The sequence below is a fragment of the Lepidochelys olivacea genome, assembly GCF_965140295.1.
Source record: "Lepidochelys olivacea isolate rLepOli2 genome assembly, chromosome: 15".
NCBI classification, from domain to species: domain Eukaryota; kingdom Metazoa; phylum Chordata; order Testudines; family Cheloniidae; genus Lepidochelys; species Lepidochelys olivacea.
Genome location: NC_140425.1, coordinates 7063496 through 7091373, shown reverse-complemented (window position 1 = coordinate 7091373; position 27878 = coordinate 7063496). Strand labels below are relative to the sequence as shown.

At 52.0% G+C, this 27878-nt stretch overlaps 1 protein-coding gene across 1 annotated transcript in view; it reads left to right on the top strand.

The window, feature by feature from the left end:
* The first annotated feature begins 808 nt into the window (after positions 1-808).
* RTN4R (reticulon 4 receptor) overlaps positions 809-27878 on the top strand; it is a 144320-nt gene continuing 117250 nt past the window's right edge. Inside the window, exon 1 of the mRNA XM_084649197.1 lies at positions 809-1171. Within this exon, the coding sequence (XP_084505323.1) occupies positions 1150-1171 (22 nt within the window). The 5' untranslated portion in view covers positions 809-1149. The remainder of the gene's footprint in view (positions 1172-27878) is intronic.

Below are 27878 nucleotides of genomic sequence, written 5' to 3'. Positions count from 1 at the left end.
GCTGGAGGGCCCCGGGGTCTGATCCAGAACGGCAGGTCCTGGGTCAGCTGGCGGCTCCGGGATCAATGAATGGAGGCACCTGCCTTGGCACAGCCAGGCGCTGGTTCCCATGAAACCACCCCTCATGGCGGGGCTGGCGATCGCCCTCTAGGGGCCAGCGCAGAGCCTGGGGAGCGGAGCCCCTTGCTGGCGGGGCAATGAGCTGGCTTCCTCACAGCACCGTCAACGGCACAGCCCCACCGCCGGCACGGAGAACCACCAGCAGGCCGCTGCTCCAGGGCCCCTCGGTGGCATCCCGGCCTGGCAGGGGCAGTGCGGGATGGGGAGAGCAGCCCGGCCGCCCCGGCCAGCTCCCTTTTGGGGCACCTTGGCATCAGCAACGAGCCCCCGGCCCCGCCGCCCCCAGTGGGCTGCCGCCTGCCCCCCAACCTCCAGGGCGCTCTACCCGGACCCCCGCCCCATGAGCGACTGGGGCTCTGGTCGGACTCCTGCACAGCAAATCCGCCCTGCAGGCGGGCCGGGCTGGCCGCTGTGTCCCGTTATCCCCCCTCCCCAAGTGCGCGGCCCGGGGTCTCCGCACGACCCCGCTTCGCTCCCCTCTGCCCCCTGCCCGTCCGGGGGGCAGGCCGCAGCCGCGGGACCCCAGTCCCCACCGCCGGGCGGCGCCCCCTGCCAGTCCCGTGCGCCCCCTCCGCTCCACGCTGCGCCCCGCTCTCGGAGCCGCCCCGCCCTGTCCCCCAGCCCCCTCTCCAGCCAGGAAATCCGAGCTCGGCTGATTCCTCCACGTCAAACCACATGATCCCATAAAACATTCAGCGCGCTGCAGCCCGCCCGGCAGCCCGCGTTCCCCTCCCGCGCCCCGCTCGGCTCCCAGGGACCCCGCGCCGCAGCTGCCTCTCCCCGCAAGGACCAGTGCGCGCAGCGGCGTCTGCTGCGCCCCAGCCGTGCGCCTTGGGGTGGGGAGCCGGCGCCTGGATGCTGACTCCGGCTCCGGAGCGGCTCATTCCCCCGCTGCGCGCCGGCTCAGGCGGCGGGAGAGCCCCCGCCCTGCGCTCGGCCTGAAGTTCGAAAGCGGACCTGCCCGCGCTGGCGAGGACTGTACCCCGGCGCCCGTTTGCCTGCCGAGCCGAGCCTGCCCCGACCCCTAAGATGAAGAGGGCGATCGCTGAAGGTAGGCGTGTCCCTTCCGCTGGGACCCCCGGCTTCAGCGCCAAGGGGAGGGCAGGGCTCCGGCAACTTCGCAGCCGGCAGCTTCGCAGCAACTTCAGTCCCGTGGAGAGCGCGGAGTGGCCAGGACCCGCCTGCCTCCGATGTCAGGACATGGGATTGAGCCCGGGGACGCGCTGGGAGGCGATCGGGGCTCCCAGCCCCGGCAGTCCGAGCCGGGCTTACAGCCCAAGTTCCCGGGGGGTTCGGGAGCAGGGACCGGTGTGCTGAGGTGTTGGGGGCAGGCTGGCGCTAAGAAGGAGACCCTGTATTCCCCAAGGAGGGAGAAATTGGTGATGTGTGGGGGGCTCCCTGCTCTGCCCTCTCCCCCGGCACCTGGCTCAGCGCTTCTGTGCCATTGCGGAGTCCGAGCGCTGGTGTGAACAGCCTGGATCCAGAATCAACCGCTCCCCTCCCCCGCCGCTAGGTCAGAGACCAGAAGGTCATCGGGCTGTCTGGTGTGCCCAGCACCATCTGGGCTCTGCCTTCTGAGCTGCCTCCAGCGGGGGTTGCGGGGCAGCAGGAGTGGGAAGGAGGCTGCTGGGGGAAGCAGCAGTCTTTGCCTCCCAGGGGGGTCCGGTCTCGCTGATAAAAGTGGGACATCTGCTCTGCGCGCTGACCGCACCGAAGCGGATGGCAGGTGGGACGGGAAGCCAAGACATGGCTGTTAGGAAAACCGGGGAGCGAATCCCCAAGACCCGCCAGTGCCGGCGGAGGGCTCCGTGCTCAGCAGGGGTCAGCAGTGCCCTCTCCCGAGCGCCGGCGCTGAGAGAGAGGCAGCAGGTTCTCTGATCGCCCCCACCAAACCTCGGCGCTTGGGCTGGGAACAAGAGCTCCAGAAAGGAGGGTTACATTGAAACACCAGGGGGAGGAAGGGCCTGGAGGGGGCAGCGGAGAAGCAGTGGGAGAGGAAGGGAAAGGTCAGTCACCAGCATCCCTGGCTCTGCCTACCGGGGAGGAGTGCGAATGGGAGGCGAGGAGTGGAACAAAGGGAAATCTCCAATGCAAGTTCTCCTGACTTGGCAAAGTTTGCGAATTCCCCCTTAAGGGGCTAGGGAGAGTGACAGGCCACTGAAAGCCAGATCAAAGAGACAGCATGTGGCTGGGGCAGGGGGGCAGAAGGAAAGGAAGCAGTTCCCTGGCAGTGGTAGAGATGCAGGGAACCTGGAGTGAATGTGCAGGGGTGGGAGAAAGCCAGAGATTATTGAGGGTTAGGGGGTGTGCCAGACAAATACATCATTAACTAATTGTTCCTTTGGCCTACTTTGTCTCATTTAAATGTCCATTACTCAACAGCAGTAAACTAGATTAAGGATAAAATGCCTGAGAACAAACCGTGGTGTGTAGGTTAGGAATTGAATTGGTCCTTCTGTGGGGAAGATCTGTGTGTAATAAGCATTCAGCGCTGCTGGCCTTTCAGAAAATCCCCATGAGCTGTTGCCACCCAAAGGAATAAAAGCTCGTTCCACAAGGAATAGCTCTGTTTGGTTTGCTCAGACAGTCCCAGTGGTATAGTGGGCTACCTGGCACCTTGCGTGGCTGAACAGGGAGATGGCTGCCAGGAGCACGCAGTGCCTGGGTAGTGGCTCATGCCACTAAGGGTAGTCAGTTTGTTCATCTCCAGTCACCTTGGGGTAAAACCTGAAAGACCTACACTTTGGAAAGTGTGCTCCCGTCCTGCAGGGTGCAGAGATGCCCACCGGCTCTGGGACATTGCCGACAACCCACAGGTTGCAATTTTTTTTAAATTAGAAGACATCAACCCATGTTAGAAAGCAAGTATTGCTGAGGGTGCCAGTCAAAGGGATCTGTGTGACACAGCTCTCTCTAATAACCCCTCTGTGTGTGCAGTCTCCACTGTGCTGTGTTGCTTCCTCCTTTCTGGGAGCGACCCCAGCATCACCTAGCATTGTTTCTTGGAGGGCACAGTGTTTGGTTTATTTGCAATGCTCTTGTGAGAGATCCCAGCTCCAATCCAAACAGCAATCAGCTTCTTCGGAGAGTTTGAATGGCATCTAATTTTGAAACAGCCACTGTGCTTCTGCTTGGGAGTAGGTTGCCATGGTGGCTTTTGCTGAGGACCCTTAGGGGGCATTGGTGTTTCAGAAGTCACCTATTCTATAATGTATTACAGTCTTGTGCACAAATGTCCTTAGATCTGAATGGGTGCCTGTATCCTGGGCACTCTGTGGATTTGGCTCTGCGCACACTCCTGGCACTGATCCGGTGGTAACCTGTGGGTTTTCTGCCTGCCATTATATTGCAGGGAGCTGTCAGCGCACCGGGTGTGCTGTGCCCCAGTTACAGAGAGCACCACAGAGAGGTGGGGGCAGCAGAAGAACCCGAGTAGAACGCTTTCTCTCTCGTGGCAGTAGGCAGGGTTGCACAGGGCATGCTCACTGCACTGTGGCCCCCCACGAGTGCCCAACAGTCATCAGCATCACGTGAAAAGCCAGGACATTCAATACAGGAAAGGTGCTACAGGATCTCTGTTCATACAGCATGGCAGGTGCACAGGGACTTTTAAAGGAGAGCCCTGGCCTGCTCCTGTGGGGTGCTGAATACCCTCAGATGCTGGTCCTAAATGTGAGTGGGGAAGATGACTGTGAAATGCCATGTGTACTTGAAGGATGTGCTCCCCAGGATCAGGCCCTGAGCGAGTGAACTGTGGGGCTCTGGCTGCCCCCACTGAGCCCAGACTGCCTTTCCCAGAGTTCACACCAGGGTTCCCAGGTACCTTCTAGGCTGGAAATACACTGCAGGGGCAGTTGGGTCAGTGAAGCTTTTCCTCTGCTGCCTTAGCTCACAGCAAGCCTTTGTTAACACCCCTTCCGTTTACAGCTCAGAGGGTCTGTCTGCCTATGAAATCCCCATTCGTCTCCAGGATTCCTCAGTGGGAAAACAGCTGTTTTAAAACCTTTATTCCCCCAAGAAACTAAGCCTGGAGAATACGTATTCATTGATGGAGGAGATGAGCAGCATTTTATTGCTCTGACCAGGAGGTAACATTCGTCAACTCTTTATTTGACCCTTTATTGCTTTCAGGACAGTTTTTGTTACATAATTTATCAGGGAGATGGCATTTCAAAAGCCCCCCTCTTGGAACCTGTATCGTTTGGGCCATACTGGGATGGGATACCTAGACGTACAGAAGTTGTGATCGTAGGGTTCTGTGAGCCCCAGTGCTTTGGTGCTGCTCTCTGCCACGCTGGATTGTATCAGCACAGATGGTGTTGTGCCCCCGCTTGGTTTGGTGATGTTTTCTCACTCGGAGCGCTGGAAAAGGCTGTGCTAGAAAATGATTTAATTAGATCTGGTGAGACAAAGAGCTGCTGTGACCCTCGTGAGCTCTCTAGCTCGTGAGCAGTGTGTTCCAGGGCTGCTTACCAATAAGATGCGACATGCCAGCCCCGTCTTCAAACTCTGCCATGTCCTCCGTTAATTACCTCCATGCCGCTCTCTGCTGCTCTGAGCTGGCATCAACTCGGAGCCTCACGGGACCCTATGCAGGAGAAGATTGTAGGCCCAAGTGTGTGGGAGGCTGGGACGGAGGGACAGGGCAGCTTGCAATGGAACTGAGATCCCTTCCCCTTTTAGAACGTGACACGCGTCCTGCTCAGCAGGACCAGCCAGGATCTGCAGACAAGTTAGAGTGGAAACGGCTGTCTGGCATTCATCCTTTGCATGTGTTTCTCCAGCTGAAATAAGGGCCAGGTTCCTGTGCAATCCTGGTGTAACTGCATTGACTTCATGGATTTACACCAGGGATGACTTTGGCTTCTAGGCAAAAACTGCCCCTCCAGTAGCATCTAGTTACTGTGAACCCCACAAAAGCCATAGGCTGGAGCTACTGGCAGTGAAGGGATGAATGGGAAGTTGGAGCTCTGGGGAGCAGGGCCCAAGGAATGCTCTGGTCGGGTGTGCATTCCTCGCCGTGTTGCTGCTGCTATTTGCTGTACTTGTGTATGTGGTGGCAGCACCCGGTCTGAGTGGCAAAGCGCAGGCAATCGCCCCTGCAAGCTGCCCCTGGCCGCATGTACGTGTGCTCCCGAGGGAGCCTGGGCAGACTCCCGCCGCCTGCATCGGTGTGTGCTGCTTCCCGAAGAGCCACTTCTCGCTTGCAGAAAGTGCTGAGATGGAAGCACGGTGCTTGGAGCCTAGGTGAAGGTGTGGGCTGTTGCTGGCTGGACTGGAGGAGGCTTGGGAGCGTGGATGGAGCCAGCATCCCTAATGAAGAGACTAGAGCTCTGAGCCCGCATGAACACAATGTGCCTGGCTCCTGTGCCAGCTCCTCATTCTGCTGTACAGTGGCTTCTTTTCAAGAGGCTGTGAGCACAGCACAAGCACGCTATCCACACTGCACAGCAGACCAAAGGAGGGGGAAGGAGTCGGCTTAATTAGGTGTGTACTCGCTTCCCCCTGGATTTGAAATGCTTTCTGCTGCTGTTGCTTTCACTAAGACATATCTCTGAGAGCCAGGAGCCAAACTCCTCCTTTGCTGTTTCTAAAGGAGTTGATTTATCCGGGAGGCACACCCTGCAGCAGGAATAGCCTGTGCCTCTCAGAGACGGTGCTGTAAGAAGCTGTGCGACCATACAGGGGCCTGTGAACGCTGGGAATTGCACGAAGGGCTTGAATGCACTTGAGATGCTGCAGCAGTGCTGGAGCATTTAGTGTAGACACAATCTCCACCGACAGGAGGGGTTCCCCGGTCTCCACCTCCCTGAGAGGCAGTAGCTATGTGGACAGAAGAATTCCCATTCCATCTACCTAGCGCTGCCTGCACCAGGGGTTAGCTCGGGGGTGGATTTTTTTTCCATGTCTGCATGAAAGGCTTTGAGTGTGGGTGTTTGGAGCTGCATTCTGGGGCCGCCGCTGTCTGGTGGGGTTTGAGTGTATGGGGTTCTGGGGCTTCTCCAGGACAGACACCAGTGAGTGTGGGGCAAAGTGGCCTGCATTCTGCCCTCTGCAAATCCCAGTCTCCCCACTTCAATATTCACTGTTCCAGCTTTGGGAGGTACCAGCGGCCAAGGAGAGCCATGAAATGTTGGTCTGAAAAAATAAACAGTGTAAAGCAGGAAATGGCGAGTCTCAGAACATGCGTGTAAAAAAGTTGAGACTTAATACAGGCTCCCTCGCCACCCAGCTATGTCTGCAGTTGGGTCTTCTTATGTTTGTCTGAGTCCCCTGCACAAATTATATACCCCGAGCCCCTGGCTGACTGCTGCTCAACTCCAGTTCTGTGCTGGCCAGTGGAATGCCATAGATTTCAGTACGTTTACCCTGGCCTAAAGCTGGAATAGCAGTGGATGAATGGAATCCAGTGTGTACAACGGCCATGTTGTGTGTGCAGTCTGCTGTGATGATGGGCACTCTGCGTCTACCTTAGCCAGACACAGTGTACTTGGGCATTCTGCACATGCTCAGACTGTTCATATCTGCTCCATTGTTAGAAGGGCACCAAGAGCTGGGCCTCCTACATCCTATTCTTAGCTTTGCCATTGACTCGTTGTGACTGTGTCCTTCCCCCGCACCCTCCCGTGCCTTAGTTTTTCCATCTTTAATTTGGGGATAATGGTGCTGACCTGTCTCCCCAAAGGCTCTCTGGTGGGTTTGGAAGTCATAGGGCGAAGGGGGTGGAGATGACAAAGTAGCCTCTACTACTTATTCATATCTTAGTATTGGTTATTCCAAAGGAGAAGCAGGCGTGTCTGTGCCTGGGGGCGGGAGGGTCCCTTCTTTAGCAGTGACATTCTAGTCCCAGGATTGGTGCTGTTTCAGCATCAGCTGTGTTCTGTTGCCTATGGTCTGTCCTTCTCAGAGCCCCAGGGCCTTACATTTCAGCTCTTGGGCTAAGCAAAAGTGTCACCAACTCTTGTGATATGGGATGGATTTCTTAAAGCCTGGGATGGATTTCTTAAAGCCTGAGCTCCTGGAGTCAGGGGATTTAGGTGGAAATCTCAGCTTCTATTAGAAAAAAAAATCAGTTTCTAGCCCTTGTGTTTTCTGAGAAAAGTGGGAAACATGAGCCGAGTGTGAGCGAGAGGCTCAAGAACCAGAAGACAAATAGGGTGCCCTCAGATTTGATTTTTAAGTAGGTCTCATGGTGTTTTGGGGGCCTGGCTTGTGATTTTTGACAGTGTGGGGTTGGCTAAGCCAAAACCAGTGCTGGCCTTGTGCCAGGGAAATTAAATGGGATTTGGGTGGGGCGGGTGCTGAGCCAAAGCCCACTGGAACCAAAGGGGGGGGGTCTCCATCAGCTTCAGCAAGCGCTGTCTCAGGCCCCAAGGAGGACCTGGTAGGTGGCTTATTGCGGGGGTCACAGTGGAGGTACCTGCATGCGCCTGCTATAGGCCCCACTGGCCCTTGGGAGTTATGGCCCTGTTCACTCCAGCGAGGCTCGGATGGGATCTGGGGCCGTGCCAGAGATGGGGGCAGCGGCTCAGTAGCCTCCCTGCTTGGGGTGTCACGGAGACTCTCCATCTCTTGTGGTCCTGCTGCGCATGAGGCACATTTGTTGCCAGGTAGGTCACTGCCCCAGCCAGCATGTTCCTCCATTTCACTGTTAATTGAAGCAGAATTGCTTGGCAAACAGCCCAGAGTGGAAAAACCTGAGAAATGCCACAAACTTTGCTAATATTCCAACTGATCAGATACACTCACAAAACTCTGCTCCATTTTCTTTAATTCACATATTTCAGTGCAAGTTCACGACATTTCCTGGAATTTTCATCCCCCAGCTGCTCCTCCATCTAGTCCCCCCACCATCCCTCCGTCCCCGCCTGATGAAAGCTCAATAGTTTTTCCTTTCCTGAGACTAGCCTAGATGGATGTTTTAACCTCATTGCATTTTAACAATCACACTTTCCCTTTTACTCACATGCTGCTTCTCAAACTGGAAGCAAATGACTGTTTACACTTAATATTTAAAACTCATGTTTCCCTTGCTTCGCTGCATGGAAATTGCATTGAGAACACAGCAAGAATGTGGCCTTGAAGTAACTGATCAGTTATTATTGCTGTTTATTACTTATATTGTGCCCTAGGTGCGTGTAGTGCTCTTACAGAAAGAAATCGGCCCTTTAAATTTGCACTTGAAAATCACTTTCCTGGCTCGTGGAATTGTCTCTTGTATTCTGCTCTGTGGGGGAAATTGGTTAGCTCCTTTTTTGGTAAGAACAAAGGTTTTTTTGAGAACCATCTGGCTGCTGCTTTCTTCTCCTGAAGCTGTGCAGTTTGCTGGGAGTTCATTTGCGTCTTTAGCTACTAAAGAGAAAGTAAAAGTGACTGATTAGTCTGAGACTGGGAGCATTCACATCAAAGTGGCAGATTTTGTGAGCCCTGTTTGGGAAAGTGTTTAAAACTGGTGTGTTTTCATTAGATTTTGAAGACTGGGTAGATTTGGGCTCTCAGCACTGCTGCACAGCCCTGGACTCCGCAGCCTGGGTGTTATTGTCGGAGTGAATTGTGTAGCTGTTCACGGTGGTGTGTGCTTACTTGATTATTTTAAATATTGATTTTAATTGTGTGTCTTTCTCAGGGCTGGGAGAAATGATGAGACCTGCATACAACGCACCCTGTGCATAATTCAGCAATGTGTGTGTGGATCAGGTGTGAGCTCAGCCTGATTTCAATGTGGCAGGGGATCTCTGGAGACCCTGAATTCAGCTCCCCACCCTTCTGTGCATCTAGGGGCCACTGCCGGGCTGCGGAGCAAGGTGTGAATTCAGCAGTCCAGTTTATGTGCCTCCGCAGACAAAAGGCAGCGCTGGAGACTGTAATAGGAAATATTGAGTTTAACGGGCTCTTTCTCTCTGCACATGTAAGTGATAGTCGAAAAGCGGCGGGGAACTTTATGCCTGGGATGTTTCCGTAGGCACCCAGCAGCTGAGAGGTTGCCTAGGGGTCTAGGAAGTTATAGTTTGGCTGTGGAGCACAAGTTGTGTCTCTCTGTAAGCGTCTCCTTCCCCATGCAAGCGCAGTTTGGTGACTAGTGTTTTCCATGCCAATACACATGCTGTTAGCTTTGGCTTTACACTAGAGGGCTGTCTGTGCCTTTCCCTTTGGAGGGAACACGTTAGTCTGTGCACTCCGGATGGGTATGTCTGCAGTCTCCAAACAATTCAATAGCAGCCATTTGGTCAGGTGGGGAATGCTCAGAAAGCTTTTATTTCCCACTCGTGGAGTCTACTTGTGCTGCATACAAACAGCGCATCGCATTGGAGCTGTTTGTATGAAACCCCAGGGAGACCTTCATTTCTGTCCATTGGATCCCATTCTCTCCTGACCCACTGAGAAGGGATGGCTGCAGCCCGCACCCCATTCAGAGGAGCCAGGGGGCCTCTGGGTCAGTTTGGCCTCCCTCTCTTGTGTTCCCTGGAGCTTGGTGCCAATTCTGGGAACTGGGGAGCTGCAGGGCCCTCTTCTGAGCTGGGCTGCTGCTTGCCTGTCGCTGGGCTGCATGTCCCTACCTGCTGTGGAGTGGGGATTGGAGCACGGGAAGGTGGAGGGGCCTGTGTTCTGCCAATGGGCAGAGCCCTGGGGCACCAAGCCATTGAGAGTAGGGTGAGACGGAAGCTGCGGCTGGATAGCGGAGAGGAGAGGCTCCCTGCAGGGAGAACAGGCCTATCAAAAATCAGGGTGGGTGGTAGTGTCCTGTGTGGACTTGGGGCCTTCGCAAGCACAGGGGCTTACTCCTGAGACTGTGGGCACCGGGGAAGAATGGCCCTTGCTGGGGATGGGGTCTTTGTTTGAATAAGAGAGTGATGGGGCCTCAGAGAAGATAACAAACCTGCTATTGCTGCTCGCTAAGGGAGTTCTCCTGTAGCTGGCAGGGCAAAGGCTGGTGGCTTTGGAGCAGAAGGACACATGCTAGAGTCCGTGCGTGATTTATACTCATCATGTCTCTTGTCTGTCACACATAGCCCTACTACACAGGGATTATTCCCAGAGACAGTCCCCAGCCCGCCCCCCTACAGCTGGCACGTCAGCTCTGCCTGCCCAGCCCCAGGCTGGAATTCGTTTGCAAAATGCATTTGACAAATCCCAAATCGTGACTGGCTTGTCTGCAGGGCGTGTGCGCCCAGCAGCAAACCTGGCTGGGTATCGCTCTCTGAGTCCAGTCAGGGTGGTATCCTCTGCAGAGCATTACGCGGCACTAGATCCCCTATGCTCAGCAAGAAAGAAATGAGCATGTAGGACCTACACAAATAAGAAAGCGGCCTTTACCTGCACAGCCAGTACAAAGATGTGGCCACATCCCATGCAGCTGCTTAGCGGCTTTCCTCACTACTGTGCTCTGCAGGGAGGGATGGGCAGGAAAATGGGCTTTGGTGGCTCCGGGGCCCCTCCCCGGGGATGCTGTGGGTCAGCACCATGTTGCCTCAAATGTGCTGCCGGCCCAAGGTGCCTCTGCCTGGGATGTCTGGGGCTTTAATCATAGAATCATAGAATATCAGGGTTGGAAGGGACCTCAGGAGGTCATCTAGTCCCACCCCCTGCTCAAAGCAGGACCAACCCCCAACTAAATCACCCCAGCCAGGGCTTTGTCAAGCCTGACCTTAAAAATATCTAAGGAAGGAGATATTCCAGTGTTTCACCACCCTCCTAGTGAAAAAGTTTTTCCTAATATCCAATACCTTGGACCACTGAAAATCCTGGGCAAGCCATAAAAGAACCAAAGAATTTCTCCTAGACTCCAGACCAGGTTTAGAGTCTCTAGGCTGCAGAGGGCCACAAACCCGAATGAGGAGGGTAACGATTTATCGAGGCAGAGGGCCTTCCGAAGTACCAGAGGCGTTTCCTCAATCTATTAACCGATTAACTGTCACTGTCTGGGAGAGGGCAGGTTTCCTGCAGCCCCGGGCTTTGAGATGCCCAGGAAATGTGGAAGCATTATTGGAGGGCGCGCCCTTCCCTCCACCCAGGTGTGTAGCCCCGCAACACATGGCTCCAGCCACTTCTGGCACACTTGGAAGTGCACCTGTCAGTTCCTTGTCAGAGCCTGATTTAGCGAGAGCGATAACGTCTCCCCCTCCCCCTCTCTCAATTTGCAGCGAACATCTCCTGATGGGAGGGAGGAATTAATAACAGTAATTGCAGCACCTCGCAGTGTGGCGCACTCGTGCTAACCACACAAGCAATGATGGATTGTGGGAAACCGCTTGCAGGAACTGCTCTGGCACAAGGAAGTTGATGCGGAGATGGCCTATTAGCAGCCTCTCTCCATCCATCACTGCGGGTGGGCGCTTCGGGGAACACGGCACCTCTTTCTGCGGGGAGTCTTGGAAAGCCGCTTCGGCCGGCGGGTGTCCCTGGTAGCCTGTCAGGGCAGGGGGCAGCAGAAAGGTGCGCAGGGCAAGGAAGGGGAGCTGAGTGGGACCTATCCATGCTGTGAACCACCGAGCCGGGTGTTCTGCAGGGGCTTGGCTGTCTCCCAGCAGTGATTGGCACTGCCCTCCCGCTTCCCAGGGTGGGCTCTGCCCAGGCACTGGGCTTCTGAGGATTTGCTTCCAAAGAGCCCTGGAGAGTGTGTGTGTGTGTGTGTGTGGGGAGGGGCGGTGTTAGGTTCCCCTTCCCGCCCGCAGGCCAGAGGGAAGCTGGAGCTCTTGAGGGGCATTTCTGGGACTTGGGGAGTCTGTGGCCCTGCTATAGTGTGGTGCTGCTCAGGCATTGCCTTGATCATTCAGCAACCCACCTGCAGGTGCCCAGGTGTTGCTCAGTTGCTGGGTCCGGGGTATTGACCTAGCTTTCTTCCCCATGCTCCGCCCAGCTGGGGAGCCCTGGCTCTGCGCCCCCTCCACCCCACCTGCCAAGTGGTGGGAGCTGTGAATTGGAAGGTCTGTGGAGGATGCCATTTGCTGCAGGTTGATAATTTGTCACTCCCTGATTTCACATCTCGAGCACGATCTACGCTAAACCCTGTCACGATGGGTGATCTGGGAGCAGCCTGGACTCGCCTCTGTACTGACTCCCCACCCCGTCCCTCTGCCTCCCCATCTCTGCTGGGCCCCTTGCTCCCATCTGGCCCTGTCACCAAATCCAGTGGCACTGAGGCCAATTCTGGCATAGGGCGGTGTTGTACTTAAAGCCCCAGCTCCTGGAGTCCTGAGGTTCTGGGAAGATCTCCACTTGCATTTCAAAATGCAAAGTACATTTCTGCCCTCCCAGCTGTGGAGAAGAGCTGGAAAATGTGGCCCCTGAAGGCTCAAAACCCAGAACGCAAATAAACAATATTGTCTTCTCTGTGTAAAGGTGTTTTAAAAAAATCTCACACTCATGATTTTTGACGCATTGGGGTTGATGCTGCTGCCATGTCCTTGACTGACTGAAACGCAAGGCCTGGAAATTAGGCAGAAATTATCTGAGCAGCGTCCCCAGCCCCACTTTGGTCCCCATCGTCCAGGGAATGCTGGCCCTGACAGAGCTCCTGTCCTGTATGGAGTGGAGCTGCCCAAAATCTGGCTGCATGGGCTCTGGGGTGGGTCACAGCTGACTGCCTGTGTGTGGTGGGAATGTGGCTGTCTGGGCTCTGGTGTCCCTGCTGGAGGAGTGGGGTTGTCTCTGAATGCGGCTTGTGCCTTTTGGATTTAACCCAGGGATCAGCATGGCTGGAGAGAGATATCTGCACCAGCTGCTGAATAAATGACGCCAATCCTGCCCCTTGGTAGCCACCCAGGAGTGACTGGCTTTGCATGGACAGGTTCTTCCAGGGTGAAATGCTTTTCTTCGGCTAGGATTTATTTTTGGCTTTCCCAGTGCTTGGCTAGTCTTATAGTTAATGCGGGGATTCTAGCCCGTCAGCTGGGAGCTCCTGCCATGCTGCTGGGAGGTGGCCATCTCCCAGAGCATTTGCTAGGTCGTGGCCCATGGATTTGTTTGCCATAATCGTCTGGGTGTGTGTAACCCATGTGTGCCTGGAGAGAGGCAGTGCCCTGCTGGTAGAAAGAGATGTCTGTGTCTGCTTTGTGAGGGGGAGGAGGAGAGGGCTCTTTGCACCACACACACCACAAAGATGGGGAATTTGCTCTCTCTTTGGAGACGGATCCAGCCAGATCTGCAGGAGAGCAAGCTCTGTAGCGATTCAGGAGCAAATGCTGGGATAAGGACCAGCTAGGTGTCGTGCTGTGTGCGCGCAGCTTGGCCCGGTGCTCACTGCATGAGTGTGAGGCATGGAATGCAGCCAGAGTAGAGGCTCTCTCCTCTCCTAGGCCAATGCCATGTCCCTGGGAGGTGGTGTGTTTCCGATGTAAATGCCCTGGGATGGTGTCTGGGCAGCTCCCCCGCTGCATTCTCGTTGCTCGCGCCACTGGGCATCTCTGTGGGGAACGTTGTTGTTATTCTGATGAATTTGGATCTCAGGGCTGGTCATAGGTGCAGCCTTGAGGCCACAGATCCAGAAATCTCTGGGAACATTCGGGATGGAGCTGTGCAAATTTCCCCACAGTGCAGCCCCAGTGCGCCTCTCCCCTGAGCATGAGGGAGCACATACCCTGTGGCAAGCAGCCCCAAGGGCCGTGTGGCCATGCACTGGCCTCCACTCCATGCCTGTGGGTGAGAGATGGAGTTTTGAAGCACATGCTGCTGTTTCAACACTAGCAGGTGGTGTGGTCTAGTGGGTAGAGCATGGGGGCTAGATGGCCTGGGTTCCAGGCCCAGCTCTGTCACTGACTTGCTGTCAGGCAGGTCATTTAGAGTCTGACAGGCAGAAGTTCTGAGAGCCTGCAGCTACCACTGAGTGGTGAGTGCTGAGCATCCCTGAAAAGGCAGGCCTGCAACCTCTGTTTCCCTGCTCTCTGTCTGTCAATGAGCTCATGTTACTCACCTGTCCATCTTCTGATTTAATGTGCATCAGGCCTCACCAGAGAGAGTGTGGGGGGCTGCTTACCCTAAACCTGCTATCTCCAGGTAGTAAAGATGAGACCTTACCAGAGACTGAGCATCGCAAAAACAGGAGCTGGAACAAATGGATTAATCAAAGACCCACAGGTCACCAGGCCCAGCTGGTCCAACTGAGCAGGCTGATGGGCCTTGAGAATGAGCAGCTAGAAAAAATATGCCATCTCTCCTTAAAATCAGCAGCTGTGCCAGAGGGCTGGAAGGCAGCGTGTGTTTGCCTGTCCTTTAAATGACAGGAACTAAGAGCAGCCCTGGGAATTAGGGCAGTGAGCTGGCTCTCTGCACTAGAGACATTGGGAAGCAATAATTAAAGACGGGTATAAAAACACTGGAATGATCCTGGTGTGATGGGAGTTAATGGTTTCTGTAAAGGAAAACCAGGCATCTCCAGTCTGCAGAATTCTTTGAGCATGTCATCAAAAGCAGGGCCAGAGGAGGAGTGGGTGATGTTTGGACTTTCTGAAGGCTTTTGCCAAGGTCCCCAACAAGGGGCTGTTAAGGTCATAGTTTCTGATCCATGACAAAATGTTACCTCTCACTCTATCTGAGAGACAGAAAGCAGAGAGTAGGAATACAGAATTGTATATTCAATATGGCAGAACGTTAACATCGGGAGACCTCAAGGATCTGTCCTGGGATTGGGGTTGATAATGGATTGATCGCTGATCTAGAAAGGGGTGTGAACTCTGAGGTGGCAAAACCCTGGTACACAGAACTCTGAGGTGGCAAAAAGCCTTTAGGTTAATTGAGAAGAGAGGACTGTCAGAGGGAACTAAGCAAGGTTGGTGAATGGGCAACATAATGGCAGAGGAATTTCAGAGCTGATTGATGCAAAGCAGTGCGCACTGGATGGATTATTTTCATCTCCTTGTTCATATTGCTGGGTTTTAGATGGACTGTAACTCTGTGCCCTCCAAAGAAACCTCTGCTCATTGTGCACCAGCAGGCAGCATGTTAGTGGATCCAGAAAAGAACCCCGAGAAACCAGAATGCCTTCTTGTTCATTAATGGTACGCCATCCTTTGGGGGTATTTTGTGTACTTTTGGTCACCTGATCTCAAAATAGACACATCGCCCATCTTTGCTAAAATTATTCGAGTGAGGAAGAGAGTTCTCTGTGGAGAGACATCAGAAAACCTGGGACTGTTTGCTGCAGTAAGGCGATGAACAAGAGGGGACAGGAGGGCAGAGGATGCAATAATGAATGACACAGAGAGGGTAGATCAGCCACTTCCCCCAGTCAACACGGGGCATTCTGTGAAATCAAAAGGCAACACATTTAAAGCTGATAAAAAGTGATTACTTTAGGCGACACACAGCTAGCTTATGGAACTCATTGCCACAAGGTATCACTGAGGTCAAGAGCTCAGGGAGAATTGGAGGACTGAACACTTATATGACATGAGAACATCAACAGGTACCTTAGGTAGGAATAAAAATACCAAGGCTATAAACCCTGTGGCTTCAGGCATAGACCAGCCTATGGGCGAAGGGGTTAGGAGGGAATATCCTGCAAGGGCAGGTTGTTCCACAACGGGCCCCAGTGGCGTTTCTTGCCCCTTCCCCTGATGCATCCAGTCCTGGCCACTGTGAGAGATGGATACTGGACTAGAAGGTTCCCAGTCTGGTCTGGCCTGGCACAGCCTGTGTTGGTCTCTGGCAGGCAGGGATGCTGGGGGGATGAATGGTTAGTATTTGCCCTGTTGTGCTCAGTAACCTTCGCTACCTTGGGGGCAATAGTTTATTCCCCTCCAAACTAGGGGCCACTGTGGAGATTCTGACAGGTGCCGCTGGACAGCGTGTGCTGCACGGGTGCTGCTCTCTCGAGCCATGGTGTAGCTTGTCAGGACGCTACATGGAAACGTGCATGTTTAGCATTGGGATTCGTTAGCGGCTTTGTTTGTGAGAAATGGGACTCGTGGGTGGGCACTAGAGGCCGTTAGCCAGGGTGCACAGTGGCTTTGGAGGAGGCGTCAGCCTAGCACACAGCCAAGTAGTGCCAGGTGGCGGTATGAATCCATGGTGCCTCTATGCAGTGTGGGGCAGCATGGTCCCTGGCAAATGGGCACTGCCCACCAGTCTGGGAGCCAAGTGCTGGCCCGGCCCCGTGCTGCCTAGGCTCGCTGGCAGCAGTGGCCGGCGACAGACGTGAGGTGACGTGTGGAGTATGTTTCTCCAACTGGGGTTGGCTCCGGAGTGATGCTGCCATTAGATAACTGGGGGGAGGGGAGCCATTGTCCGTAGTGGCACATTTCACAGCAGCGAGAGCTGCTCACAGTGCCTGGACTGGATGCAAGAAGCCTCTTTCTTTCCCTTTACAACAGCACCCTTCTTACAGGGCTTGATCCACCATCAGCTGGAGTCAGCGGGAGCCTTTCCTCTGGCTTTAATGGGCTTCGGGCCTGGCCTTTAAAGAGTTAACAGCAATAGTAGATTCATAGGTATTAAGGCCAGAAGGGACCACCATGACCCTCTCGACTGATCCCCTAGCTAGCCCAGCCCAGAAAGTAGCATGGGGGATTGGGTTCCGCCAGCTGCTCTCGTGTGTGCCACTCAGTGCTTAAGAGAGACCGTCCCATAACAAACCAGCATGTTCAGGACAGTGCTAATGACAGACCCTCCCATAACAAGCCAGAGTGCAGCTTGCCTTTATGAACATCCCTAAAAATAGCACAGCTGGATGCCCATGTGATGCGCTTTAGTAGGAAAATAGATTCATTTCCCAGCTCCGTGGGGAGCGTTGTATACAGCAGAGAGTAAATAGTGGTTTTTTTCAAGTGATAACTACTTTGGAGGTGCCCTTTCCAGTCATTTTCTTACACCCCCATCTCCAGTAGGGCTGCGGAGGGCAGCACCTGGCCCTGATGATCTCTGGAGATGATCTCACCACATTGTATTTGCTTGGCTGCTAATTAAGAGACTGTTCAATCCCTGCTCTGTCCCCTGCAACTTCCTGTAAATGCAGATAAGAGCCATTACTAATCCATCACAAGGTGCATTAAAATCCCCTTAATTAATAAGTAGGAGACACTGAAATCTACAAGAGAGTGAGCAGCCGAGGGGAACGTGACATGGCTGGGCACTGAGATGCTAAGCAACTGGCTGTGCTCCCTGCTGGGCCCAGGCACACCACAGGGGCGGCACCGCCGCGAAGGGAACCTCGGCTTGACTCTGCTTGGGGAAGCAGCTTGTCAAGGTTCCTTCCCCACTCTGAACTTTAGGGTACAGATGTGGGGACCTGCATGAAACCCCCTAAGCTTATTTTTACCAGCTTAGGTTAAAACTTCCCCAAAGTACAAACTATTTTACCTTTTGCCCTTGGACTTTACTGCTGCCACCACCAAGCGTCTAACAAATATATAACAGGGAAAGAGCCAGCTTGGAAACGTCTTTCCCCCCCCAAATCCTCCCCAAACCCTTCACCCCCTTTCCTGGGGAAGGCTTGATAAAAATCCTCACCAATTTGCATAGGTGAACACAGACCCAAACTCTTGGATCTTAAGAACAATGAAAAAGCAATCGGGTTCTTAGAAGAAGAATTTTAATTGAAGAAAAAGTAGAGGAATCGCCTCTGTAAAATCAGGATGGTAAATACCTTACAGGGTAATCCGATTCAAAACATAGAGAGTCCCTCTAAGCAAAACCTTAAGTTACAAAAAGACACAAAAACAGGAATATACATTCCATTCAGCACAGCTTATTTTATCAGCCATTTAAAGAAAACAAAATCTAACAAATATCTAGCTAGATTACTTACTAAGTTCTAAGACTCCATTCCTGTTCTGTTCCTGGCAAAAGCATCACACAGACAGAGAGAACCTTTGTTTCTCCCCCACTCCAGCTTTGAAAGTATCTTGTCTCCTCATTGGTCATTTTGGTCAGGTGCCAGCGAGGTTATCCTAGCTTCTTAACCCTTTACAGGTGAAAGGGTTTTTCCTCTGGCCAGGAGGGATTTTAAAGGTGTTTACCCTTCCCTTTATATTTATGACACAGCTGCTCACGCAGCATGATATAAATGGCGAGTGTCAATGCCAGAGCCCTCTGATGTGCCCAGGGACCCTCTCCCCCTGGCTACCAGTCTGAGCCTAGCTGAGATGGCTGGAAGGATATGGGGGTTTTGAGCAGCTGCAAACCTGGCTAATGCATGGGGGTGGGAGGGGAGAGGTGGGATCTTCCAGGGAGGGGGCTTAGGGTATGCTCCTGGGGAAGGGAGTGGGAGGGGCTGCTGGGTTCCTGGGACAGGGCGTGAGAAGCACTTCCTTTTGATTCCTCAGCATTCACCCCAAATTGCCGGGAAATCACTGACCAAGGCTTGAGCTGCCTCTGGCTGCAAGGTCCCTGGATTGCAGCAAGTGTGTCCCTTCCCTGCATGCTGTACTGGCGATTCCCTGCCATCTTGGTGCTTCCACCAGTGTGAACCATTGTGACTGTGTCTAACCTGCACCCCCTGTGGAGGCAAATGTTGCTTCTATGCCGCCGCCGCCCCCCCTGCCCGGTGCTCTCTGCAGGGCAGGCTGGGCTAGACGTGCCCATTTCCAAGGCACCCATGCAATAGCAGGCGCTGGGGAGCTCTGCCAATGAAATAAAGTGACCCCATTTTACTGAGGCTGCCTCTCTTCATCTCTTGGTGACCTTGGGTCTCATGTCTCCTCAAGCCCCGTCTCCCAGGCACCACGGGGAGCTGCAGGACGGGCCAGCATGTGCCTTTGTGATGCCTCGAAGTCCCCTGCCCTCGGGGGCGGGTCTGGAAGTGGCTGACATGGTTTATAATTCTGCTTTTCTTGCAATGTGACACTGTGGCCCATTGTAAAACATGTCTTGTCCAGGCTGCCTCTCCTTCCCCTGCTTCCCTCCCAAATTTATGTCAGCTAATGGCCGAGAAGGGGATGTGCATGGCAAGCGGCCGGGTGCTCGACTCACAAATTGGCCCGGCTAAAGGAAAGCTCCACACAAACAGGCAAAATCTGCATACTCCTCAGATGTTATCTTAAAGACCTGTCAGGCCCAGACAGATGGTTTCTATAATAGACTCCATTCTTCACCTGCCTAGTGGCAGAAATACTGATCTGCCTGACGTGGGCTGTGCCAGCCAACAGTGCACAGTTGTCTGTAATAAATCCAAGTCCCTTGGTGTCCTTATCTTGGCTGTCACATCCTCCTCCCCTTCCTCCACCTCCCAGGTGCTGATCCCATTCCAAATCCCATTGTCAAGCTGTCCTGCAGTGGCTCAAGAGCACGGGTACCAACCTCAGGACAGAGTGTTAGGAACCAGTGCGCAGAACCCACATTGACTGTGAGTTCTGTACTTTGATTTCACCAACAAGTTATCAAGTGTGAACTCCTTGGGCCCCATAACAACCTAACCATGGAGTCACAGGCGGTCCTCCTTGGGCACTCCAGTCTCTTGTGCTATCTAGGGGAGCCTACCTTTGTGATAGCAGGTCCCTTCCACCAAGAATCACAACAATATTCAGGTTTCAGAGTAGCAGCCGTGTTAGTCTGTATTCGCAAAAAGAAAAGGAGGACTTGTGGCACCTTAGAGACTAACCAATTTATTAGAGCATAAGCTTTCGTGAGCTAGCTCACGAAAGCTTATGCTCTAATAAATTGGTTAGTCTCTAAGGTGCCACAAGTCCTCCTTTTCTTTTAACAATATTCAGGTTACTCCCAGTCCCAAAGACCAGTCACTTACCCAGGTCAATTGCACCTCAGCTCTCGCACCAAAGACAATGCTTGTAGCCAATCCTGTAATAAAGTAGCTAAAGCTTTATTAATAGGAAAAGGAAACAAGAGAGTTATTTACAAGGTTAAAGCAGATAAACCTACACACACACGAGTTACAATCTTAAGTTTAAAAGCCTCTGTAATAAGTAAGCTCTGTATGTCCTTTAGGGCTAACCCAGGCCAAGCAGTGCGGATCTTTTGCTTATGCTTAGCAATCCTTGCCCCTTAGAGTCCAAACAGCATAAAAGAGACAGTTCCTCCTTGATAGGGCTTTTTATTCATTTCCCCCTTGTACTTGGAGTTGCAAATTCAGCTGTTGGGTGGAATTCCATTGCATGTCTCCTTTTTGTCGGGGGCCGGGAAGCAATCAACAGTCTTTTGTCCATTGATGTTCCACAATGGTTTGTCTGGTGTTTATGGGCCTTCTTTTGTTGGGCAGGAGATAACACCTCCAGCTGGAAACTAGTATTTCACCCTTGCTAATGCTTTTTCCCTGTCTGGTGATTTACAGTTAGAACAAACTTAAATATCACTATATAACATGGGATACAGAGACTAATGCATGCAGCAGTTTACAAGGCTTTCATAAAGTTTAAACATGAAACACGTGTTTATAACTCGAACCCTTATGTTAACAGCACTAACACCCAGGTGAGCCAGACTGGCTCCAGCTATCTATTTGTCCTTGTTCATTGGAGACCTAGGGGCCTTGGCATGAGCTGTCACCTGGTCCACCAGCATCACAGGCGCCACCCAGCCCCATCAGACAGAAGCCACGGGCTGAGTCCCGACAGCCTGGTGCTGTTACTCAGGACTCCATCTCTGTGGGAGTCAGTGGAGTTTTGCCTCAATCAGGACTTCACAGTTCGGCCTGATAATCTTTTGATCCTTCTCTCGCACCTTCCCCCCCCTCCCCCAAGCCTGTGATTGAAAGTCACGAATGAGCTGACAGCACCCGCCCCAGTACAGTAGATCATTCTGCAGACAGATGGTTGGGCAGTTTGCTGAAGGCCAACATTTTCCAGTTGGGCCCCACTTTCAGGTGACTCCATTTCTGGATGCCTGAGGGTCGCTAGCTGAGTCCCTAAAACTGGAGTCACCCAGATTTAGGATGGAATTGAAAATGTCAGCCTAAGCGACTTGCACAAGGTCCCAGAGAGAATCAGTGGCAGTGCTAGGAGATGAACCCAGGAGTCCTGGCCCTGGCTGTTTTGGGTGTGCTGCAGCCTGATTCTTTCTAAACTGAAACACAAGATGAAATGGATGGGACGCTTTGGGAGGGGCTGGCTGGTTTCTACTTGTACCCTCCAGAAAGGAGACGAGCGACACCAGAGCAGTCTGTTTTGGGATCGGCATGGGCTGTTTTGCATCACAGCCATTGGCAGGGTCTGGATTGTTAAGCCTGTTTATTTAGATAGCTCTGCTGACCCTCAGCCCCTGAACCCTTGCTAAGGTGACTGTGCCTTGTGCTAATTGTGAGCATCCCCGCCCTAGCAGGAGCCCTCTAACTTTGGGCCCATAGATTCAGAGGCCCCAGAAGGCTCTTAAGAAGGCCCCAAACCCCCTGCCATGCACACAACTTACCTGAGCAGTGAGGCAGTGCAATGTATCCTGAAGCTGAGATCTGGGACTGAGGCTCAGCCAAATCGCCCTGGTGCAGTCGTCTGTGATTTCCTCTTGTTTAGCTGATGACGGGGCTTGTCTCACAGTTAGTTACCTCTCACTTGATTGCTGCCTTGCAGCATGTCTCCTGGGGCCATCGCTCCTTGTTATGCACGCTGCGCCCCTTGCTGCGCACCTGGACAGCTGCTCTGCACAGCGGAGGCTGAATTACACTTCAAATTCCCTATTTGGAAAAGGCTGTGAAGTTCTTCATTCGCACCTGGCAGGGCATGGTGGGGCAGACAGTGAGATGTGGAGTTGGCCTGTCATGGCCCCCTACTCAAAGGGCTAGAATGCACTGCATGTGTGTCTCCCTGGATCTGCAGAAAAAGACCTGGGGATGACAGTGGACTAGAAGCTGGATATGAGTCAGCAGTGTGCCCTTGTTGCCAAGAAGGCTAATGGCGTATTGAGCTGTATTAGTAGGAGCATTGCCAGCAGATCGAGGGAAGTGATTGTTCCCCTTTATTCAGCACTGGTGAGGACACATCTGGAGTATTGCATCCAGTTTTGGTCCCCCCACTACAGTGAGGATGTGAACAAATTGGAGAGAGTCCAGCGGAGGGCAACAAAAATGATTAGGGGGCTGGGGCACATGACTTATGAGGAGAGGCTGAGGGAACTGGGGTTATTTAGTCTGCAGAAGAGACGAGTGAGGGGGGATTTGATAGCTGCTTTCAACTACCTAAAGGGGGTTCCAAAGAGGATGGAGCTTGGCTGTTCTCAGTGGTGGCAGATGACAGAACAAGGAGCAAAGGGGGAGGTCTAGGTTGGATATGAGGAAACACTCTTTCACTAGGAGGGTGGTGAAGCACTGGAATGGATCACCTAGGGAAGTGGTGGAATCTCCATCCTTAGAGGTTTTTAAGGCCCAGCTTGACAAAGCCTTGGCTGGGATGATTTACTTGGTGTCGGTCCTGCTTTTGAGCAGGGGATTGGACTAGATGACCTCCTGAGGTCTCTTCTAACCCTGATCTATGATTCTATGATCTCATGTAACTCCTCTCCAGGTGCTCTGAGCACAGCAGCCTCTCCACCCCCCACCCCAAAGAGCATGCTGGCACTTCCGCAGGTCTTGATCCGTAACTGTGCGCCCGAATCAGAGGGTGATTCCAGGGGCCAGGGCGATCTGCCTGCAAACCACCAGGGAAGGAAACCACGGTGATCAGCTTTCTCTGGCCCAGGTGTGTGCACAGGGTGAAGAGGGCCGGGCTTCTCTCCACTCTCCCTGGGACTGCTCCCAGGGGCCTGGGATCCTGTGGATGGTGATAGTCAGCTGTGAAAACTTTCTCTCTGCTCCCCAAGCAATGGAACATCTCCCCAACAGGATGCCCTGCCATAGCTATGGGCATCCCCTGTGCATCACATCCCTGTCCTTTGCAGACCCTGTGCTGGGAGTTCCTGCCAGGACTTGCTCCCGCGAGTTCTGGTCCAGCGCCGAAGTACTTGCTCTGACTTGGCTCAGCCCGGGCTCCCTCAGTGCCTTCGGTTTCCCCCATAGTGGATGATTTGCTAAGCGCTGGCAGGGGATCCGTGCTGTGTGACGTGGGAGGGAGCACAGGGTTGCAGGCTCTGCTTGGAGGTGCTGAGGCACCCTCCAGTCTTGGTGAGGTCTCAGGGAGTTGTCTCACTCCCCTGCTAAGTGTTGTTTGTTCCCAAAGCAGCTGACTGAGTGCATGTCAGCCATGAGAGCTTATTTTCTATCCGTGCACCTCCTCAGCATTGGCACCCCTCAGCTCCCAGTGCATGTGCTGCTGGGGACACCTCTCACCTGAGGGCTGCTCTGCTCTTCCCCTCCACCCCCGTGTCTGCATGGAAAGCAACAGCTGCCGGTGGTGAGGGGCTGGGGAACCGGGTGTGGTGCAAGGCAGGAACAGAGTTGCCTTTCTGACTGTGCTGCTACGCGGCAGTTTGGAGCAGAGGTTGATTGGCGTGAAAGGGGCTGTCCAGGCTCAGGGACAGGCTGCCACTGGCTGCAGCCTGCCCCTATTTGCAGCATCCTAGGGTGCTGGATGTGCGTTAGTGATGCATTAATAGACCCATCACCCAGCTGGGTAAAGCCATGAACAGGTCCATGTGGGCTGGAATCCCAGTAGCAGTGAGCCCTGCCATCAGTGGCTGGTGGCACCCTGCAGGGGAGCGGCGCTGTCCGATAGCTGGGGCAGACGAGGTACCAGAGGCAAAGGCACAGAGCCCCTACAAGGACAGCCTTGCCCTCCCCTGGCTCCCCCAGAGTTGGCCAGGCAGGGAATGGGCCCTCCAGCCTACTCTGCAGAGGGAAGCACCCTGGCATGATGCTGGAGGAAGGGGGTGTTTCCCCAAGGACATTCCACACAAAGGAATTGAAACAAGCAGGCTCCTGCAGAGCCCCTGGGCACCATGACAGAGGGCACTATGCCCACCCAGGGGTGGCAGAGCGACACTGTCAGCCCTTGCCCAGCAGCCCCTCAGTGCAGGAGGGAAACCTGCTCACTCACTGAAAGGAGGGTGGGGCTTTCCTCTGTGTGGGGGAGGAGCTGGATCTATGCAGGGCCAGAAGCTTTGCTCTGAATCACAGTGTACTCAAGCCTGCCCACTAGACACAATGCCTCAGCCCTCAGACTCCTGGGCCAGTCCAAGCAGCAGCCAAGGGATGGGCTCCCCTGAGCATGGCCAGGAATGGGTTAATACCTTCAGCTCTGGGTCCACTCCCCCAGGACAGTGCCTCCGCCAATCCCTGCCTAGTTACAAACATACCCAAAAGCCTAGGGTTTTTTTTTTTGTTTTTTTTTTACAAAAGTGTGTCCGGTTTTGGAAGCTGTCGAGCTCTGTCTCCCTCCCACCTGCCAGTCTCTTTATCATGCTGTATCATCTGGCTCTGTGAATGGTTTAGCTTTCAAGTGTTTGCATGATGAGGGTTAGTTCTATTTAAAATTTGCAGGCCCCATGCTATCCAGAAAGAGTTGGGGCTGCTTTCTGAGCAGCACCAGTGTTCACTATGAAAACTGACTGCAAAGAGTTACAAAGGGATCTCACAAACATGGGTGACTGGGCAACAAAATGGCAGATGACAGTGTTGATAAGTGCAAAGTAATACACGTTGGAACACATAATCCCAACTATACGTACAAAATGATGAGGTCTAAACTAGCTGTTACCACTTAAGAAAGGGTCATTGTGGATAGTTCCCTGAAAATATCCGCTCAATGTGCAGTGGCAGTCAAAAAAGCGAACAGAATGTTAGGAACCATTAGGAAAGGGATAGATAATAAGACCGAAAATGCCACTGCATAAATCCATGGGACACCCACACCTTGATTATTGCATGCAGTTCTGGTCACCCCATCTCAAAAAAGATATATTCTAACTGGAAAAGATACAGAGAAGGGCAATGCAAATGATGAGGGGGCTGGAACAGCTTCCATCCAAGGAGAGATTAAAAAGACTGGGACTGTTCATCTTAGAAGAGAGATGACGAGGGGGGGAAATGATTTAGGTCTATAAAACCGTGACTGGGGTGGAGAAAGGAAATAGGGAAGTGTTGTTTACCCCTTCACATAACACAGGAACCAGGGGTCACCCAATGAAATTAATAGGCAGCAGGTTTAAAACAAACATAAGGTAATACTTCTTCACACACTGCACAATCAGGCTGTGGAACTCATTGCCAGGGGTTGTTGGGAAGGCCAAAAGTATAACTGGGTTAAAAAAAGAACTAGACCAGTTCGTGGAGGATAGGTCCACCAATGGCTATTAGCCAAGATGGTCAGGGACACAACCCCATGCTCTAGGTGCCCCTAAACCTCTGATTGCCAGAAGTTGGGACTGGATGAAGGGATGGTCATTTGATAATTGCCCTGTTCTGTTCAATCACTCTGAAGTATCTGGCTTCAGCTGCTGTCGGAAGACAGGATACTGGGCTAGATGGACCATTGGTCTGACCCAGTATGGCCGTTCCTATGTTCTTATTATTCTCCTAATTCCACTACTGATTGTTGTTACTTATTGATTACACTTGGTTGAGTTTCCCCTGCCTTCTTCCAGCACCTCTGGAGGGCAGGCTAGTCTGTGCATGGGATTTGAATTTGCCAACTGAGTGGCTCTTAGCTGACCTCAGGTCTATATGACAGTCAGAACCAGTAAGGAGACCCAGGAAAACTTTGATGTAATGGATGGCTGAAGCTGTTTGTGTAGATGCTGCTGTTGGGTCTGAGTGTGGCTGTCAGATTCCCCACCTACCCCCAACCCTGGGGACTGGGTCAGCTTAGGAACAAGAGCAACCTATGCAGCTGGGCCTGCCACACCAGTCAGGACAGCAAGAATAGTTAAGGAGAAACTCCTCCAGCACTAACCCTCCGAGATGCATAGATTTCTGAGGCTAGAAGGGACCATTGTGATTATCTAGTCTGACCTCCTGTATAACACAGGGCAGAGAACAGCCCCACAGTAATTCCTACCACCGAGCTTTTAGAAAAAACAACCAACTTGATTTAGAAACTGTCAGTGATGGAGAAGCCACCACAACCCTTGGTAAATTGTTCCAATGGTTAATTACTCTCATAGTTAAAAATTTATGTCTTATATCCTATCTGATTTTGTCTAGCTTCAACTTCCAGTCATTGGATCATGTTACACCTTTCTCAACTAGACTGAAATTAACAAATTAAATATTTGTTCCCCATGAAGGTACTTACAGACTCTGATCAAGTCACCCCTGAGCCTTCTCTTTGTTAAGCTAAATAGATTGAGCTCTTTGAGTTTATCACTAAAGGCAGGTTTTCTAATCCTTTAATCATTCTCCTGGCTCTTCTCTGAGCCCTCTCCAATATATCAACATCCTTCTTGAACTGGAGGCACTGGAACTGTATTCAAGCAATGGTCTCACCAGTGTAAATACAGAGGTAAAATAACCTCTTTACTCTGACTCAAGATTTCCCAGTTTATGCATCTCAGGATCACATTAGCTCTTTTGGTCAGAGTTACATGGAAAGCTCATGTTCAGCTTTCTACAATGGCCCCAGATCTTTTTCAGAGTCCACGCTTTCCGAGATTGAGTCCCCCATCCTGTAACTACAGCCTGCATTCTTTGCTCCTGGATGTATACATTTATCCGTATTAAACCACATATTGTTTGCTTGCACCCAGTTTATAATGCTATCTAGATCGCTCTGTATCAGTGACCTGTCCTCTTCACTGTTTACCACTGCCCCAATTTTTGCGTCATCTGCAAACTTTATTAAGGATAATTTTTCTGCTTTCCTCCAGGTCATTGATAAATATGTTAAATAGTATAGGGCCAAGAACCAATCCCTGCAGGACTCCAGTGGAAACAGACCCACTTGATGATGATTCCCTGTTTACAGTTCCATTTTGGGACCCATCTGTTAACCAGTTTTTAATCCATTTATTTGTGCCATGTTAATTTTATATCATTCTAGTTTTTTAATCAAAATGTCATGCAGCACCAAGTCAAATGCCTTACGGACGTCCAAGTATGTTAGGTCAATACTATTACCTTTATCATCTGAACTTGTAATATCATCAAAATAAGACGTCATTAGTTTGACAGGATCTATTTTCCGTAAACCCACATTGATTTTCATTAATTACATTACCCTCCTATAGTTCGTTATTTATCGAGTCTTGTATCATCTGCTCCTTATCCTGCCCTGGATCAATGTCAGGCTGACAGACCTATAATTACCCAGGTCATCTCATTTACTCTTTTTAAAAATTGGCACATTAGCTTTCATCCAGTCTTCTGGAACTTCCCCAGTGCTCCAAGTCTTATTGAAAATCAACATTAATGATCCAGCGAGTTCCTCACCCATCTCTTTTAAAACTCTTGGATGCAAAGTTATCAGAACCTGTTCATTTAAAAATTGTCTGTCTTTAGTAGCTTCTTTTAACATCCTCCAGAGATACTAATGGAATGGAAAGAATGTTATTGTCACCTTATTATGAGACTACATCATCTGTTTTTCCCCCAAATACAGTACGGAAATATTTTTTGAACACCTCTGCCTTTTCTGCATTATTATCCATAATTCTACCATTTCCATTTAGTAATGGACCAATACCATCATCAGGATTATTTTTGTTCCCAATATATTACAAAAATATTCTTCTTATTGTCCGTAACTCTACTGGACATAGATTTCTCCTTGTGTTCCTTGGCTTCCCTTATCAGTTTTCTACAATTCCTAACTTCTGATTTATATTCATTACTATCAACTTCCCTTTTCTTCCATTTGTTATATATTGTTTGCTTTTAGTTTTTTACAGTTGCCTTCACTTCCACTCTGAAGCAGTTTTTTTTAAAAAAAAACCTTGCATTGTCTTCTTCCTCAGTTGTGGGATTGTGGCTTTTTGCACATCTAGTAAGGTGTTCTTAAATAATTCCCAGTTAT